The 20,788-nt window shown below is 36.8% G+C and overlaps 1 protein-coding gene across 3 annotated transcripts in view; it reads right to left on the bottom strand.

The window, feature by feature from the left end:
• Window positions 1-20,788, bottom strand: part of SEC24D (SEC24 homolog D, COPII coat complex component) — a 115,703-nt gene that overhangs the window by 70,277 nt on the left and 24,638 nt on the right. For all 3 annotated transcript variants that reach the window (XM_039479108.2, XM_039479109.2, XM_074396962.1), the window contains exons 7-8: window positions 17,050-17,161; window positions 9,275-9,402 (exon numbers count right to left, since the gene is read on the bottom strand). In XM_039479108.2, the coding sequence (XP_039335042.1) occupies window positions 9,275-9,402; window positions 17,050-17,161 (240 nt within the window). The remainder of the gene's footprint in view (window positions 1-9,274; window positions 9,403-17,049; window positions 17,162-20,788) is intronic.

The raw sequence follows: 20,788 nt of genomic DNA, 5'->3' as shown, positions 1-20,788 counted from the left end.
TTAGAATTGACAGAAATAGCAGCAAAAAGGCTCTAACACATTTCTTCATCTGTGGTGGCTTCTCACTCCTCCCCACTATTCTACTTCTAGGAAGGTTGATTTGGGTCCTCAATCACTAGGGCATAGAAAGTCAAAGAAGTAAATTTTTACACAAAAAAGTAACTTTTTCAAGGTCATAACCCACAATTACATTCACTGAAAATTAAATCATGGTAGAATGTTTTCTTTTTAATGTTTCTCTTGAAGTTGTTCCCCACTTAATAAGAGAATAAAGATTTACAGGAATAATTCTGTGATTGAGAAAATAAGCTTGGTCCATTTAGCTTCTAAAATGTAACTTAAAACGAATTCAAAAGACCTCTGCCCCGACAAATGTGACTCTCCCTACACAAGTGCTACAATGCTAGAACACTGTTTAAAAGGGGATAATATTCTGTTCTTCAGCTGCCAAACTTTTTCATAGCACTTTTTCACAGCACTATATAAACAATGACCAAAAATCTTAAGGGATGAGATTCAGTTTCTAAAGTAACTGGATACAACAAAGGTATTTTAAATGTTATAGTCATCATTTTATTTCTGAGTACATGCATTTCATATTTTCAAGTTTTTAATATTGATAATTTTAAATATTTCATTAAAGCAGACAAGATTATGATATACAACTTAAAATTCTGACTTTTGAAGTTGTCATTTAAAAATAAATAATTTAAGTCTTCTTTAAGTTATTTCCAGGCCATGGTATCATACAGTAATCAGTTTAATTTCAGAGCATGCTCATCACTAAACTAGCTAAATTTTGGCTATACGTGAAAATGCATAGTCTCCCAATCTTCATATGTTCTTTTTATTTTTAAAGTTGAGGCTGGATGTGGTGGCTCACGGCTGTAATCCCAGCACTTTGGAAGGCCCAGGCAGGCAGATTGCTTGAGCTCAGAGTTTGAGACCAGCCTGGGCAGTATAGTGAGACCTCGTCTTTACAAAAAAATACAAAAATTAGCCAGGTGTGGTGCGCATGCCTGTGCTCCCTATTTGGGAGGCTGAGGTGTGAGCCTGGGAGGTGAAGGTGGCAGTGAACCGAGATTGCACCACTGTACTCCAGCCTGGGTGACAGAGTAAGACCCTGTCTCAATAAATAAATAAATAATGAAATGAAAAAATTAAAGTTGAGATCTCACTCTGTCACCAGGCTAGAGTAGAGTGACACTATCATAGCTCATTGCAGTCTCAAGTAAGTCTCAACTCCAGGGCGCAAGTGATTCTCCTGCCTCAGCCTCCTGAGTAGCTGGGACTACAGGCGTGCATCGATGCACGTGGCTACTTAAAAAAAACTTTTTTTTGGTAGATATGGGGTCTCACTATGTTGCCCAGACTGGCCTCAAGTGATTCTCTGACCTCATCCTCCTAAGGAGCTGGGATTACAAGTGTCAGCCACCATGCCTGGCCACGTGTTTCTTTTTAAATGAATAATATTATACACTCCAGACTTACACTGAAAGTATTATACAAATGAAATTATTTTTGGTTGGGTTGTGAAATTTGTTCACATTAATTTTTAATACCATGTAGGACTTCATGAATGGATCCATGGTGAATGTCCAATAAAAACTGGAAAAGTAAGGCAGACACTATCAGCTTCCTGGATTTACAAGACCTCAGAACCAGACTTCTCTCTCTTAGAAATGGAAGCCCAAGGTCACAATAAAGGCAAAGTGGAGACCTGAAATCATTCCCTGGCTCCTAATCCAGTGTTCCACCATTTAGCTAATGTCTATTGTGCTTTGGAAAAAGTAACCAGTTTTTATTGGTTTCTAAAATATCTTGGTCCAAAATTCATTCAATTGTTTTACTGTTCTGTCCTTTCTAGTGAAATAGAACCTCTCTCATTAATATGTGATAGAAGAAACTAATTCTCCCACAATGTTGAGGAACTTGTAAAAAATACATTGCCTTTCAAATGATTTTTTTCTTTACCTGCGGTTTGTTGGATACGTGAAGAGGGTTATAAGTGAAGTCTGTAGTCATTTAAAAGTAAGACATGAAATATCCAAAGTAGGACTTTAAAAAGTGTTTATTTCATTAGCAACATGTTTATCAGTAGACCCAACTGCTGCCAACAAAAAACTAAGATGAAAAAAATTAGAGGCCTAAAATATCTACAAATCAACCACCATTCTGTGATATGGGTTTTTTGGTTTTGTTTTGTTTTTTGGCTTTTTTTTTTTTTTTTTTTTTGTCTTTTAAATGTCTCTACAACCCTGAGGAGAGTGCATTTATTCAACTAGGACCCCTATTCCCAGCCCACTGCTGAATTCTGTAGTCTTTGCCTTCAAGGAGTATTATGTAAAGGCTTACAGTCAAAAAGACTTTAAGAACTCTAAAATGGATATTTTAAGATAACTCATAAGCTTCTAGGGAGAGCAAGAGGCCCATTGCTAAAACTTTAGCCAGCAAGAAAAAGAAATACTGTTTTCTTTGAAATTTAGAATCTTGAGTTTCAGTAGTATCACTACCTGCTAGTAACTTTAATAGCCCCAGAACCTGTGGAGCTTCATCATTTATAAAAGTGGTATTATACCTAATACAAAGCTGCTATCTTCCTAAAAGAGGGATGACATAGTCATCGTGAATACACTATTACAGTAAGGCACTATAAATTCGGCCAAAACTATGTCAACCCATGCAAGCAAGATTAGCTGAAAAGTCAAATGAACGACCAGCATTTCCTTTTGCTGGTGACAGATGTAAAAGACCATTCCTGACATAAAGTATTGGTGTTGGGCTTATTCCCTAACAGAATTTTCCCTTCTTGTTAACACCATTAATCAGTTCTTTGACATCCATTCCTTTCCCCCAACAATGGTGCCTTCTTTAGATCTACTATATCTGTCAAAATATAAACAATCATTAACAAGAAAGTTTTTTTTTTTTTTTTTTTTTAGACAGAGTCTTGCTCTTGTTACCCAGGCTGGAGTGTCTGGCTCACTACAACCTCCGCTTCCTGGGTTCATGCGATTCTCCTGCCTCAGCCTCCCGTGCAGCTGGGATTACAGGCACGCACCATCATGCCTGACCAATTTTTTGTATTTTTAGTAGAAACATGGTTTCACCATTTTAGCCAGGGTGGTCTCAAACTCCTGAAATAAGGTGATCTACCCGCCTTGGCCTCCCAAAGTGCTGGGATTACAGGTGTGAGCCACCATGCCCAGCCACAAGACAGATTTAAACAGCATTTATTAGTAGAGCCAAGTCCTTATTTATTTATTAAGTCATAATTCAGGTAAAACTTTCCCTGAGACTAGGCTCCATATAACAGTGAAGCTATCCCCGTCAGAGCCTTTTTCACATTGTACAAAAGTTAGCTGTATACACAAAAATTTTTTTGTAAGTTCCAGGCAAGAGTAACCAATTCCTGTTTTACCTGTTTTCCAAATCCCTAAAGTTCAGCACAATTCCTTGCACAGAGTAAGTAAGAGATGAAAACTCAACTGAAATGTTGAGTCTTGGATGAAAGTTTATTTTTGCTAATTAAATAGGCAAGGAAATTACTTTGACTATTATATCCATTTATAACCTAAAAATGTACAAAGATATTCCTGAATCTAGTCACAGATGGAGTAAAAGCTTCTACCATCTGGTTTATAGGTGAAATTACTTAATTGTATGTGTAATTAGACTATGCACTTGTCCAAAATATAAACATTCCCTATTTTAGAGAAAAAAATGCAAAATTAAATTAGTTATAATCTCCAACCCTTCTGCACTGGACTTCCACACCATTCTACCTCAGTTCCTGAAATACAGCATCAAAAATTAAAACACAGTTTTCTAAACAAAAGGGTTTGCAGCATAACCAATTACTTTTGCTAAATATATACCTCATAATTATACTGACTGTGGGGATGAGTTTCACTTAAAAGACATAAAACATTAAAACGTATGCTAAGGAATACAAAATTTAAACAGTGACAACATAGATATGCCCCCGAAAATAGCATACGTCTCCAAAGCAAATGTTCACAAGGAACACCCTCTCCTCCAAACCACTGGGGTTAGGTTTATTTTTATAGGCCGTTGCTAACACAATAACATGCTTAAAAATGTTGGAACCTGTCAAACAATGGAACCAACTTAAAAAAAAACACTGTACTAAATAAATCCTTTGGTAGTTGCCAAATCAGGTTATCGCTAAGGAATGATTTTAAAATTGCAGTAATGATGGCAATATTAGCTAAGCAAACAAATTCTAAATTGTTATTAACCCGAAAATAAATCATTTATAGTAGAGGAAAATAATTTAAAGATGATTTTATATGTAGAATAACAGTATTCATGTAATTCATTTGCTTAGAAAAGATGCTTTAAAACTGTTATTTCCTTGATTATGGATTATAAATATCTAAAATCTGCATGTCCCTCATTTTCTTTTATTATTTAACTATAATCGTGTAGTTTTTGCTTTTTGTCTCACAATTAGATAAATGATAGTGCCACTTATTGATATGTGGAAGAATAAGCAGGTTTGGGGTGCAGAGATCAGAAATTCATTTTCGGATATGTTAAGTTTGAGGTTTCAATGAGGCATCCATGGAAAAATTTCAGAGAGGTGTTTGGATGTGTGAGTATGGGACTGAAAACGTAGAAATGAATGAATGAATAACAGAGTAACAGTGCAGTGCTTTAGACACTAGAGTCTGTGTGAGTTTGCATCCTAGCTCTGCTATTTAGCAGCTGCTGACCTTAACGAATTATCTCTCTGCCTCAGTTTACTTATATCTAAAATAGGGATAAGTAGGTTAATGTGAGAATTAAGTAAATAAACAAATATTTTTTAAAACCTATAGTTTTGCTTGCTATAAATTTTGATGTTTATTATTCTTATCACTAGTAGCAGCAGATATTACAGATGATACTTAATCTTTGAAGAGGATAGGGTATCTAAAGAGAGTGGAAAGAAGCTCCCAAGTTCAAGCCTTGACTAACTCCCAAATTAGAGATCAGGAAAACAATAAAGGGAATTTAAATGTTCCCTGCCTGTGATGTAGGAACAATTACAGCAGGAAGGTGTCATGGAAGCCAAAAGAGGAGAATCTGTCAAGAAGGCCCAAACACATAGCATACAGACTTGCGTCTAGCTAGCTGGTATGATATAGCAACAATAATTCCCTAATGTTGGTGGCTCTCCAAGTTTAGGTCTAGCTACATGCCCAAAAAGGAAGACATTTTTTGAGCACATGCTATGGAGAAACTTCTTCCTGGTGTTACAGCATCCCTCTCACAGTCCTTATGTTTTTGACTTCTAAGTCTATTTCAACAAATAAAAATAAAAGTACTCCTTTAAATAAGGAGTGTCTTCATTCAAACCAGGAAGCATTGCTATATAAGGGAAAGTAATTCTTAAATATATTTAGAATAATTATATTCTTGAATGTCTAGGGGAAAAGAAAGGGCTTTGTATAGAGAGAAGTAGAGAAAACAGTACTGTCAAATACATTTACATGGTCAGTATTCAGAGTCTCCAACAACATTAAAGGAATAGAGTGTGTTACTTTCACAAGCAGAGCTTCTCCCTAAGTCAGATTCCAAAAACAAGCTACTACTCTAACCTCCTCTGTTTAATACTTTGGAAAGCACAGAGATGAAAATGCAGCACAAGTCTTTACTAAAAAAAGATCTGATGTTGGTGAGCAGGTAGTATTTGGTTAAAACCAACAATTTTGGAAAATAGAAACCATACTCCATTTATATACAAAATGCATATAAGCATTTTTAAGAAGAGGCTTAAACTAATGTTTAGAAGATTTTTTTCAATAGCAACAAAAACATGAAATGCCAGGTTTTATTTTCCAGAAGACATTAGTGAATAATTTTATTGTTAATACTAAATAAGGATAACAAGAATAAGGTTCCAGACTCTGGTTCTGGGTGTGAACAACTGCTGAGTTTTGTTCCATTTCATGCATATTTGACCCAGGTCAGCTTTATCACAAGGAAGGAGCAAGGAGGGGGATTTTGCTAGTAGACAGCTGAAAACCATGCAAACTCACTGCCATTAACAAAGTGCAGCCAAAACTGACACTATTCATGGGCATAAATCCTATGTATCCACAATACTGATATACAGTAGAATTGCTTCCTATGATATTTTGTTACTTATATATGCTGCAGGCTTCTGTCAAGGTAGAAATGTTATCTTCGGTTTATGAAAATAAAATATCTCTTCGATAAGGTTCAGATAGCAAAGGAACAAGTAAGTTAGAGGCTGCACATGTATAGCAATTCCACCCCCGAGAGAAGCTGTGGGGGCTGTTCTTCTAGGCACACTGATGACAATACATTTCCTCAATTTGAGGATTCATAAAGGTTTTCTATTTTTTACATCTATATGCTTCTCAAAATTGATTTTGTATGTATGGTTATAATAACGTTTCTCATATTAATGTATTACCCAGCTGTTTTAAAGAAGAAGGGAGCTCTGTAGGTAATAATATAAAATCAGTGCCAGATATACTAAATTTAAAAAGTACAGAACAATGTGTGTAACATCATTCACATTTACATACTATTTTTTAAAGGATAGATACATAGATGTTGTTATATGCATATTTTATTTCTAGAAGGAATGACAAAGAACAGGTAAGGGCTGTATGAAAGGGGAGGGGGCAGAGGTAGGCAGAGGCCTATTTTTCATTGTATACCCTTTTCATGTTTTGATTGTTGATGTTTTAGTTATTTAAAAGTACAATAATTGACTTTTTCAAAAGAACAGACCAATATTGTTATGGATACCTGCATATGAAGTCAGCACATAAAAACTTTTTTTTTTTTTTTTTTTGAGACAGAGTGTTGCCCAGGCTGGAGTGCAGTGGCACAATCTTGGCTCACTGCAACCTCTGCCTCCTGGGTTCAAGCAATTCTCCTGCCTCAGCCTCCCGAGTAGCTGGTATTACGAGCACATGCCACCATGCCCAGCTAATTTTTTTACTTTTAGTAGAGGTGGGGTTTCACCATATTGCTTAGGCTGGTCTCAGACTCCTGACCTCAGGTGATCCACCTGCCTCGACCTTCCAAAGTGCTGGGATTACAGGCATGAGCCACTCTGCCCAGCCTGAAACCTCTATTAGGAGGCCAGGGTGTGGTGGTAAACTCACACAATGAATTACTATTCAGCAATAAAAAACAAACTATACATGCAAAGTCAAAATGGCTGTTTAAAACATTATGCTGAGTAAGAGAACCTTTGCACAAAATAGTGCATACTTTATGATTCTATTTACATGGAGTACTAGAATAGTCTAAATAAATCTATCACAAAAAACAATCACAATTGTTTTCTGCTGCCAAGAAAGAGAGGTTATGTCAAGGGGTTGGGGGCTGCCTAGGAAAGGGCATGAGATAACTTTCTGGGGTAACAATTATGTTCTATGTTTTGATAGGTTTCTGGGCTACATAGGTATATACAGTTGCCAAAACTCAATAAATGTTCACTTAAGACATTTTTATTGTAAATGAAGTTTTCCTCATGAGAAAATAATCCGTAAGCAAATTTTGAACACTAGTTAATGATATGCATTCTGGAGCAGAGTGAAGTGTCTAAATGCAATTTACTTTGAAATACATCAGAAGAAAAAAGATGGGTTGATGGATAAACATCATGATATGTGACAAAACAAGTGTAGTTACATGCTAATGGTAACATCTAGGTGACAGAGATTTAGGTGTTCACTATGAAATCCTTTTAGATTTTCTGTATGTTTAAAAATTTTCAAAACCAAATGTTGAAAATAGCTTTGAAAATACTTCTAGTTAAGTTATTCTTTAAAATGCATACATTGTATGTAGCAACATCTGTTTGTCAATATACATTGTTCTATCTCGTATACTAAACATAGTGAGTTTAATAAGGAGTTTACAAATATTATATTAAATTATATTATTATATTAAATTTCCAGAACCATCATGGAAGAGATTGTGGCTAAAATATGTAAACGAAATACTGAATGTACATCTTGATTTGCAAATATGAAATGATACCACTTGTAAGTTTGGCTTCTAGCAACAGTTCAATGCCCTTCCCACGACCTACTCTAAGCCAGTTCACTCTACTATCCAAAAGAAGTGTTGGCAGCAGTACACTACACTCATAAGGACAGTGAGTGAAGGTCCCAAAGGGTATAAAAGCCACCGCACACATCACACATCTCTCTTTTCTCTCTTCTTTCCCTCAGGGGACATAGAGTAAGCCCCACTCACCACAGCTTCCTCTCACTTCCTTCCCTTCCCCACACTGCTTTACTCTCCATACCAGCTGGTGTGGTGAGACCAAGAAAGGAAAAGAATCTGTATTCTCTTGCAGATGCTCTGCCTCTTGCTCAGATGCTGCTCAGTGTGCACTGGATCAGCCCACTTCAAAAAATCATTAGATCCAAGACTGAGGTTTATGCTGGGAGGGAATACTGGGGCTGTGGCCTTTAGTGCAGCAAGAGGAATCTGTGGTTCAGCCTAGCTTATCAGGATACTGCAATGGATTATGGTCACAGTTCCAGCTGGAAGTCAAGCTTTTCTTCCCCTGTGTGACTTGCTCTGCTATAGTGCCTGTGTCTCTGTGTGCATGTAGGCATCCATCACTCCGGGGCATCAAAAGAAGGAATGGCAGCAGCGTAGGTTGGAATTAGGTTATTTCTGGAAGTTTAGCTCAAATACCCACTAGCAGCATCCTGACACTGCAGATTTTAAATGTAAACACTTCTTATTCTTTTTTTTTTCCCACTCAATTATATGTTGGGCACATATTTTCAAATCAATATACATAGATTTATCTACCCCATGCTTTCTAATCTTTAAGTAGGAGTTGATGAGTATCCTGGCCCAGTGATAATTAAAGCAGATATAGTAAAATTTGCTTTAATAGGTCAAGGACTATAGATCTATCACCTTCCCTCAACAGAACACCTATATTTCAGGGCTCTAAACTAGGGCATAAGGGCCTCATGACAAGTCATGATACTTTTACCGTATGATATTCTATATTTTCTGTGTATGTGCATTACTACAATAAGCCAAAAAGTGACTTAGTCCATCTGTATTTGGTGGACAGGATGCCAAAACCCATAGCTTATTCTATTATTTGTTTTCCTGATGAATTTAATGACTAGATGTTTTTTATATTATATAAATATATTCCAGTTTCTGAGTAATATATAAGAAAATTGTTAGAAAAGAGTAATTTTGGAATTGATAAATTATTGAATTGCTATTACGTATCATTCTTACCTCATTTGAAGGAATGGTGGCAAAGGGTTTGATGACAGCAGCTAACGGAATCTGAGCTTGCTTTGCCATATCTGACGTGCATGGAAAACAGTATGTTGTGCAACGGATGAATCGAGGACTGGCATTTCCTGAAACATTCAAAAGGATACACTTAAAACTTGTTTAGAAAAAACCTTCCCTAAGATATTCAAATATTTATAAAGGTACTTCTAGATAACGCATTGCCTTATTTTGGATTTGTAAAACTCTCTTCACGATTTTTTTTTAAAGTAGTATTGTGCAATTCTACAATCTATTTCCAGGAACACTATAATTTCTTACAAAATAAAAATACTCTGAATCATACTGCAAAGACATAAAAGAAGTATCTTACTTATTATTATTTTCCATAAGCAGAGCCTTAATATAGCCTTACCGTAGATTTGAGAAGTATTTAGATTCAATGGAAAAAATAAAACAAAGAAACACATAAATATGAAAGAACAAAATTTTCGAATCGCAATTATTTCTTCTTCATCTTCTTTTATCTGCTTATGGGAAAGGTAAGCATTTGTATATCATTTCATATTACAAAGTGATACTTTGTCAAATATAATGCAATTTGTCTGTTTTTTTCTAAATTTGAAAATTGCATTTAGAAATGAAAATTCTACTTGTAACAGAAATATTATTTTCAAAAACATCCTAATCTATTTTTAATAGATGTTAGGCTTCCTGACCAAATATCTTTACTTCATGGCATACACGAGTGTTAAAACAACATCTATGACATAAAGAATAATTTAACACTAGAATATCTTATCTAAAATAAATTTTGAAATAAAATTATGACTAAAAGAATGCAATCATCAAATGTTCACTGAGTGTCTACAACATTTCAGGCTCTGTCCGAGGTGCTTGCAGAGCTTATTCTTGCAGATGACACAGACAATGAATATTACACCTAATAAAAGTAAATTATATAGGATATTAGAAGGTGATGAATGCTGTGAAAAAGCATATCTAGTGAAGGGGTACCAGGAGGTGGGAGGCAGATTACAATTTTAAATACTTACAAGGTAGGCCTTATTTAAAAGTTAACATCCGAGCAAAGAGTCACAGGAGGCAAGCGATTTACTCAAGCAGGTATCTGGGGAAGGACGCCCCTGGAGTAGAGGGACAGCAAGAGGTCTATGGAACTGGAATGGAGGCACTGTGGGGGGCCCAGGCTGGTGAGGAGTTCAGCAAAGCTACAGGCCAGATGAGGTAGACTCTTGAGACCATTTTAAGCCCTCCGACATTTCTCCCAACGAAATGGGGAGCCGCTGATGGTTTCAGAGCAGAGGAGTGTCATGATGTGACATAGGTTCCTCTGCCTGCATTTTCAGAATGGATTGCAGTGGCAAAGAGTAGAACCAGGGAGACCATGTGAACACTGCTGCAGTACCAGCCCAACAGCAGTAGAGCTGTTGAGATGTGGCTAAATTCTGAATATATTTCGAAGGTACAGTGACTTATTTGTTAAAGAGCATGATGTATAAGGTGTGAAGATATGAGGTATGAGAGAGTGTGAAGAATGACTCTAAGGTTACTGGCCTGAGAAACTAGAAGTATAAAATTGCCACCAACTGACAAAGGAAAGGCTGCAAGAAGGGAAGGGATGTTTTAACAGGTGTGCAGGTGGAGACAGGAATCTAGTCTGGGACATGTCCAATTTGGGACATCTATTACACAATGAAACAGCAATGCTGAGTACACAATTAGATATGTGCATCTGGAGACTGGGAAGTCTGGGCTGGAGATACACATCTGGGAATTCTTACCATATAGATGGTATTTGAAGCCATGAAACCAAGTTAAAACCACCAAGGGAATAATTATGGCCAAAGAAGAGAAGATGATCAAATTCTAAGCCCTGGGGTCCTCCAAGACAAGGAGGTTAGAGGAGGAGAAGAAAGCAGCCGAAGGACTGAGAAGGATGAAATGAGAAGCCTAGGACCTATATCATGCGGAGGCATGATCATCTATGCCAGATGGTGCTGCTGGAGATTCTAAAGTGACAGTTTTGGTGGAATGCTGGGGGAAAATCTGCTCAGAGTGAGTTTAAGAGATAACAGAAGGAGAGGAATTGGCAATAGTCCTTAATTTTGTTCTGGAGGGGTGGAAAGAGAAGAGTGCTAGCTGGTAAGGGAAGTGGATCAAGAAAACATTTTTATATTTTAAGATAAGATTTTTTTAAAAAGATGGAAATCATTCTGTAGAAAGAAAAATATTGGTGATTTAAGAAGAGTGGAGACTTATTGTGGGAATATACTTGAGTAGTGCACAGGGAGAGAGGCTGGCTTTTGACCAGAACACAGATTGCTCACTGAGGGCCAAATGCAGGCTGCCACAGTGGGAGGACGTGCTGAGGCAGGGGGTCCATGTGGTGGGGGTATGGAAGTTTTTCCTCCTAAAAGGAGGATGTAAAGCAGCTAAAAGAAAGATGCGAGAGAAGGTGCTGCAGGTTTGAAAAAGTGTAAAATAGTCACTAAGGAGAGTGGAAAAGTGAAAAGACCAGGGAATACAGAGTGCTGGGATGTTTATGGTCCTGAGTTTAAACAGAGATTGCAGTGGGGTTGTGAGACTTTCTCTGGCGATGTTTCGTTACACAGATGCAGGCCTGAAATGAATGGAAGGTTGAACTTAATGCTTTTATTCTGCTCATTTCCAAGCTAGTAATGCCAGACTTCACAGTTTTTAGGACAAACTGGAAATCTGGATTTTTATACAACATATTCTGATTTTTAAATAATGACAGTTAATTCAAATAGAAACAAAAGAAATTACTGTATAGGGCAAATTAATATGACTTCAGGCTGAACCCAGTCCTTGGGCTCCTCTGCAGAGCATCTGAGAGAAGGGGAAGACATAGTACTAACAGCAGAGATAATAATAATAATAACAGCAGCCAATGTGTTAGACATCATTCTAAGACTTACATGTAAACTCATTTAGCCCCACAATAACTCTATAGATTAATATATTTATGATCTACTTTAATGAGGGGGAAATTGAGACACTAGGAGATTAAGTGATTTATCAATGGTTAAAGAGTTAGTAAGTGGCAAAAGTAGGATTAGAACCAATTATAATTTTCTGCAACATCCCAGAAAAATTGAGTCCAGCTTGTCAAGGCCAACAATGCTGGATGAGGAGTTGAGATGAACCCTGCCTGCCCATGGGCAACGGTGGCATTTCTTTGGCAAGGGTAAAAATTAAAAGAAGTTTTCTTACCAAGAGTAAAATATCAAATAAGTAATTGAAGAAAATCAATCTGCCCAAAGTTAGATAGCTTCTAGGAGCAGAAAAAGAATAGAGACAGGTAAGCTGGTCCATTGCTTTAAGAGCTCAGGTGAGCAGTAATAGAAGATGAAACCAGATTTTTGGCAGCAGGAATAAAAGAAAATGAACTATTAGATAATATTAATAAACATAAATATGTTTAAATGCTTATTAGTGTTTGTTTCATATTTAGACAACACTTTCCGCATTATCATTGTTACACAATGCTATAGAGACTATGAACTAATAATTTAAAAAATATTTTAAAGTTTATTTTAATTTTCCATTGCACTCAACTTTACTTGTTAAAACTACCAATAAATATTGAGATTGGATATTTGTTACCTTTAAAGGGTTTATTTTTTGACAGTGAAATATGCATAAACAAATGAGCTCTAAAGGTGACTAAACAAATGCTTCATTCAGGAAGATAATGTGCACGAAGAATAAAATTTGAAAAAGCAACTGAGAATTTATTTTTACAAACAGGTATACGACAGCGGGGCATAAAAGGTCTGGCTACAGTGGATAATTTAGTAACCTTAGGAACTAAAATTTGAAGCTTTTTGAGATGCCTAGTAAAGAGCATTATGGGATAATTTGACTGAAAACATTCAATAAATTAATTCCATAGACATTTACTAAGCTAAGTCCCATGCAAGGGCTTAGAAACAGAATAGAGTGAGGTCTCTGGCTTCACAATCTAGTTGGAAAGAGTCATGGTAAAAATAGATCATTGCAACATAGTGTGGTAAACATCACAGAAGAGCAAATAGGTTAAGAAACAGAACAAAGGAGACAACAACTCTGTCCCTCGGACCAGAATGGACTACACAAGGGATGAAGTGCTTGAACAGGTTCTTAAAGAATGGGAGCCAAAGGACAAGTAGAATCTTAAAATAAGATCCTGTAGCCAAAGGCAAAGGAATAATATTTTAAAGTTTAAGACTATTTTATATTTATTGGCGATCCTAACCAGCTGTATGGCCTTAGGCAAGCCACTTCACCTCCCCGGGTCGTACCCTTACATCTGTAAAGTGACAGAGCTGAGCAAATAAAGTTCAAGATTTCTTCCAGCTCTATATTCTACTGGGTCTGTGAATTTATATACATGTCTGAGAACCTTGGGTTACATCCTCAAAAGTGAATTACTATGATCAAATAAGCCAGGCCAGACAAAGGGGCTTCATAGCAAAAGGATACCAGGCCTGCTCCACACCAGGCCTCCACACCAGGCCTGCTCTCACATCTTGCCAGGGCTTGGCTGCAGGCTAAGAAGAAATAATGATGAATCAGACTCTGCCGCCTTACTAGTCCTGCCTGCTCACCCACTCCTTCCTTCATACTCTTTCCATACTATACGACCCAGCAATTTCACTTCTAGGTACAGTACATAAGCCAAAGAAGTGAAAGCAGGGTCTCGCATAGATACTCGTACATAAATATTCACAGCAGCATTATGCACAAGAGCCCAAAGGTAGAAACAACCCAAATGTCCTTCAACAGATGAATGGAAAACAAAATGTGGTATGTATAAAAAATGGAATGTTACACAGCCTTAAAAAGGAATGAAACTCTGATATATGCTACAAGGTAGATGAATCCTGAAAATATTATGCTAAGTAAAATAAACCAGACACAAAAGGACAAATATTGTATGATTCTACTCAAATGAGGTGCCTAGAGTAAATTCACTCACAGAGACAGAAAGCAGAATTAGAGGCTAACAGGGGCCAGGTGGGGTGGAAGAATGGGGAGTTATTGTTTAATGGGTACAGAGTTTCAGTGTGAGATGATTTTTTTTAAAGTTCTAGAAACAGGTAACAAAAAGGATTTGGTTGTACAACATTGTGAATATAATTAAGGCCACTGAATTGTATACTTGAATATGATTAAAATAATACATTTTATGTTATTTATATACATATATACACACACACAGATTTAACCACAATTTAAAAACTACGCACGAGTCCCTCAAAACAAAAAACTATGCAGATTCTGTTACCTGACATGTACTATGCTCTCTCCCACTACCATACTTTAGCACATTCACCTCCACTGCCTGGCAACCCTCCCCTCCCCTACCTCCCTAGTTTTGTGGGTTACACTTGCTCACTAAAGACACAGTTCGGGTGTCTCCAACTAGAGCAAAGACAGGCTGGGTCAGTTATCTGGTTGGTGACCTCACATTTAAGTTCCCATGGCGACATGCTTTTTATCCTTCTATTATAACATTCATCTCACTGTATTAATATTTAGTTTTCTCTTTTTCCCTGCCAGATTGTTCACTCATTTAAAAAAAAGAGCCATGTCTTTTATTTCTGAATAGATGCAGTGAAGTTAAGAATACAGGCACTTGCATCAGAATGCTCAAGTTCAAATTCTAGCTTTGCTTCCTAGTAGCTACATCTCTTAGGTAAATTACCTAAGCATTCTGTGCCTCAGTTTTCCACTCTGTAATATGAGAATGATATTAATGTCTATCTCATAACATTATAGGGGGGATTAGATGAATTATTCCATACAAAGTGATTAGAAAATTGTCTGGATACATACTAAGTACTTGCAATTATTAGCTATAATAATAATGTTAATTTGTCTATTTTTTATTATATTATTAATTTCAGGTTTAGCATAGAGGCCTGGCACATAATAGGTACTGCATAAACACTTTCTGGATGTATGACATGAATGAGTGAAGTTCTGAACAAGTGGAATTCTGATCCCAGATAGCTCAAAGATTTATGGGGGAGACCTGTCTCTACAGTAAAATGTAATGTGATGGGGCAATATATAAATGAAGCACTCTGGGAAAAGACACTGGAGAAGACTTCAAAGAGAAAATTTAAATTGAGTTTGGAAGAACTAAATGTTTCCCAAGTAAAGGGTTGAGAGTCTTATATTCCAAGTACATGTGTTCAATACATATTTATTGGTCAACTAGTTTGTTCTAGATAACAGATGAATTTCGAAGGAAACAGTGGTGAACAAAAAACCATGCTCAGGCTGTTGCAGAGAAAACAGTACACATAAAAATCAGAGACATCAGGAGAAAGAGGATGAGTCTGATTTATTAAGGCAGTTGTAAAGGAAGAAACAGGCAGGAGATGATGCTGATCAGGAATATTCTTTAGGTGGAAAAAAGCCCCAAATTTTATATTTATTTTAAATATTAAATAACATAGATATTAAAACACTTACGTAATGCTTATCATTAGGTTGAAATGAAATTGCCACTTGTATAGGTCACAATGATAGAAAAAAATCAACAATTTCATATAGCTCAACCTATTATCTACCAAGTCCTAAATGATTTACAAATATAAACTCATCTAACTAGTTGGAATGGATTCTGTAAGTAATGAGGAAGAAACAAATTATTTTGACACTAGATCTTACCAAAAGGTCAGAAAGCACAAACTATTTTTGGAATAATAAATGAAGTGATCTGAATTGTTTTAATATTAATATCTACAACACCTATAATTTACATGAAACCTTTCTGTGTATTGAGCCCTCTACACACATAAAAGCATACTTAGGTGTTTGTGTATGACACACAAAGACTCATACACACAGTTATCTCTAATTCTTACATTGGTTCTGCAGGGCCAGTCTTAGTCTCCACATATTACTGAGGGTGATGCTGAGGTTGAGGGACAGGTGAGATACACAAAGTTCACTTGCGCAGTGAGGAGGGGAGTCTGAATTCTCCCAGTCAAAATCTCTTTCTACCTCACAGCTCTATAAGGTTAGCTCTGAAGGCAGCACAGAGGATAGAGAGATGATCCCTAACTAGAACTTGGCTAACTCAACAACTCTGAGATGAGACAAAATGCTTGTTTGTATGCTGATTTTATGTTTCTAGAATAAAGTACATGATCCATTAAAATGGTATATTCAGAATCTCAGACTTCAGATTTCATCAGGCTATATTTTTAACTGGCCATAAACAATAGGGCAATATATTCTTGTGCTGAAAGGTATGAACAGTCAGTAGAGATGCAGCTCAGCTTCTCCTCTTCCCGGTTTAAAAGTGGGAAAAGAGAACCCAAAATGTTAAAAGATCTGCTTAGAAAATGTTGTTAGGGCTAGAACCAGGTCTGCATGACATTTCAAAGAGTCTAATCCCTTACTGCTCTGCTCATGCCAGCTTTCCAACATAGTGAATAAATTAAACCAAAGTAGGGTATAAACCAATTGAAACCCATAAATTAAAATAGATAATTGTATTAAGCAGATATATTGCTCTGTATCTCACTAGAAGCTCTCTAGACTTCTATACTCAGAGAATAAAATTCAGTTGACAGCACTCTCTTGGTACTTGAGGGATTCATGGAGAACTGGTTCATTATCTACTATAATGGGTTTTTCATCATTAAGAGCATTATTGAAGGGTGTCAGTGTATTTGCTTTAAGTGGTGAGAAATTTTAAAACCTTAATAAATGGCATAATTGAAAACAAATACCTTGGTCTTGTATTATACAATCTGTAGTGACCAGGGGAGGGATCTGGCCTCTGGTATTGGTGGCATAAACTTGTCCTCCTCTGCTGGCTCTATCATTCTCGATCACCTGAATCTGATAAATAAGACATTAAGAGCCGGTTAAAGTAGGTTCAGACTCTTCCCAACATTCAATTTAGAGAGTACCTTTGCTCTCTTCTCCCACCGTTTCCCCTCCATCTCAATATTCACACACAGACACAGACACACACACACACACACACACACACACACACACACACACAGTCTCACACATTTACACAAACTGGCATTTTCTAAATCCTTTCAGTTCATTTCAGATCAACTTGTCATGGAAAAACCTACCATGTCTTCAGTTAAAATGGTTACAACTTTAGAATAGTAGTTTTCAATTCTATTCTGTAATTTTTTAAGCTTCAGACCATGACCCTTCAGAGAACTTTATTTTTTATCTAATTTGTTTATTAGGAAATAGGTAAGCATTTTCTTTTCTTTATTTTCTGTTTTTTCATTTTTTGAGATGGGGTCTCACCCTGTCACCAAGGATGGAGTGCTATGGTGCAATCATAGCTCACTGCAGCCTTGACCTCCCTGACTCAAGCCATTCCAAGTAGCTGAGACCACAGGTGGGTGCTACCACAACTGGTTAATTTCTTTTCTTCATCTTTTTGTAGAGACAGGATCTCCTCACCCTATGTTACCTATGCTGGTCTCAAACTCCTGGGCTCAAGCAATCCTGCTGCCTTGGCCTCTCAAAGTGTTGGTGTCAAAGGTGTGAGCCACTACACCTGGCTAGCATTTCCTTTAAAAAAAAAAAAAATCTGGTAAGAAAAGAAATGGAAAACAACTATTTAAAGGAAATACTGGCTTAGCACAATGGCTCATGCCTGTAATCCCAGCATTTTAGGGGGCCAAGGTGGGAGGACCACTTGAGCTCAGGAGTTCGAGAACAGCCTGGGCAATAAAGTGTGGCCTCATCTTTACTAAAAAGGTTTACAAAATTTGCCACGCATGATGGCATCTGCCTGTAGTCCCAGCTACTCTGCAGTATGTGGTAGGAGGATTGCTTATGCTCAGAAGTTCAAGGCTGGAATAAGCTTTGATCATGCCATGGCATTCTAGCCTGGGTGACAGAGCAAGGTCCTATCTCAAAATAAATAAATAAACACTTTTTTAAGTAAAAGAAACTTCCAAAAGGCTAAAAATTATCTCAGAAGAGATGATTTATAATATACACCTATAAAAACCTTAACTTTCTCCTCAAATGCCTTTTGATCTTCAATTTGCTTTTCAAGTTTCCCCAACTGCATCCCTGGCTCCTTGAGATATAAGACACAAACAGTAAAGCAATCCCATGTGGTTTTGCCCACTGTTGAGAAGACAACAGGAGCAAAAGTCTCTCTTTTTTTTTTTTTTTTTTTTTTGAGACGGAGTTTCGCTCTTGTTACCCAGGCTGGAGTGCAATGGCGCGATCTCGGCTCACCGCAACCTCCGCCTCCTGGGTTCAGGCAATTCTCCTGCCTCAGCCTCCCGAGTAGCTGGGATTACAGGCATGTGCCACCATGCCCAGCTAATTTTATGTTCTGTCATCTAATGTGGAAACAACTGATATTTCTCTACTAAAAACAATTGTTACTGATGAATAATATAAGAGATACAAAATATCTCTCTGTTCTGTTTAGGGATGAAAATTATGAGCAAAATTTAGTAATATGGAGTTATTTTTCCTCTTTATCTTCTCCCTTCCCTTATTTCTTTCTTCATAGGTGAAACAAGGAGGAATAAAAGGAAAAAAAAAATGGAGGGGATGTAACAAGAGGGAAAAAAAGGGAGAAACGGGAAGTGTGTCCAGCCTGGAATAGTGTGTCCAAACTGCACCTAAGGATGCAGTTTTTAATATTCCTAAAACCATTAGCAATATGAAAACTGCCTTCTGCCAAACTCTGAAATGTTGCTTTCTCTAATCTTCCCTCCCATTCCATCCAATCCAGCCCCCAGCTGGTATTGACAACATTGGTGTTATGAAATGTTGATGACAGATTTAGCCTGCCTTTAAGTCTACAGATCTTCCCTCCTAATTTCTTAGGACCTGAATTGTTATTAGATTAATATATAAAATGGCTTCAAACATAACAGCTGTCAGATACAGATAAGACTAAAGCTACCATGAGTGGAGACTAGAAGCAGAGAAATGGAAACATTATAATCATATTCTGTATTTTGACCACAGGGTTAATCGGATTCATTAAAATCAGAGTTGTTTCTTATTTTTTATTTTTTATTTTTTTGAAACAGGGTCTTGCTCTGATGCCCAGGCTAGAGTACAGTGGCATGAAGAGGGCTCACTGCAGCCTCAAACTCCTGGGCACAAGCCATTCTCTTGCCACAGCCTCCCGAATAGCTGGGATTACAGGTGTGCACTACCATGCCGAGTTAATTTTTTAATTTTTTGTAGAGATAGGGTATTTTGTTGTCCAGGCTTGTCTCAAATTCTTGGGCTCAAGCTTTCCTTCTACCTTAGCCACCAAAAGTGTTGGGATTATAGGCGTGAGTCATTGCACCTGGCCTAGAGTCATTTTTACATTTTTCAATATTTATTACAATCATTTCAACCACCAAAGAGTCAAATATGAAAGTGAGGTAAAAGCCATGATAATGTATTAGTGTTCATAATATACAGAACATATTGAACATAGTCTTTAATCAACTATATTTCCAAAAAGTTAATTTTTAAATCATCCATTTGCAATTTACAAAACCCTGCTTCCAAAGAAACAGTGTTATCAGTAGTAATTATATTTCTAAATTAATTCAGATCTTGGATGGAATACTACAAAGACTAGGAGATATTAAAGTATTTCTGATAATTGCTAAAAAAAAAATACTATACCTATTTTATTTACCTAAAGTGTACATTCTTGAAAAGCAGGCTTAGAGATAAAATAAGCAAGCTTCAACAGCAATTTTGACTGTGTCTCAGTACTTGAAGGGTTTAGATTTAATAACAGTGATTTTGATAATTCCGAAACTACTTCAAAAGGCATAGATTTATTTTCCCTTCAGAAGATGTGCTGCTAGAATTACAATTATACTTATCAGCTATGAATGGAGCATTCTGGGTTCATAAAACAGAATTGGAAAAGAGAAAAAAAAGGAAGTGATTCTCTTGAGATAAATGAGTAAGTATAAGGGAAAAACAAGAGGATGTGTGTGCCAGACAAAAAAGGCTACTCAGCAGAATCGTGAATTTTAGAGAGGTAAGATAAAGTAGAGGAGAAAGCACCCAACTTCGGAATAATCCTCTTATGGACACAGAAAGGGAGGGAGAAAGAGTTTTGATGATGATAAGTTTCCTTACTTTTAAAATTTGTCTAAAACCATCACCCAAAAATGTTGTAATAAGCACCTGGCTCAGGACTGGAGTATAGCAGAAGCCCAGTAAATGTGACTTTACATCTTTCTTTCCAAAAGGAAAAATTTTGTTAGCAAAAGCACATTACTTTGGTAATAGGAGCATAAACAGGTTCCATCTGATATCACTATTTAATTACTTTTAAGATAAAAATAAATACTGGACTGATTTGTCTGTATAAGGGTCCTGGATGAGTCAGAGCATCTACTCCTTCTTGCTTTTGTTGCCCGTTCATTCAAGGAATACATGGACATATCAGTTCTGTTCTAAGTGTTAGAAACACAGCAGTGAACAAAACCAAATCACTGCCCT

This window comes from Saimiri boliviensis, chromosome 3 (assembly GCF_048565385.1).
Source record: "Saimiri boliviensis isolate mSaiBol1 chromosome 3, mSaiBol1.pri, whole genome shotgun sequence".
NCBI classification, from domain to species: domain Eukaryota; kingdom Metazoa; phylum Chordata; class Mammalia; order Primates; family Cebidae; genus Saimiri; species Saimiri boliviensis.
The sequence above is the reverse complement of the archived record's forward strand: the minus strand, read 5'-3'. Positions and strand labels throughout refer to the sequence as shown.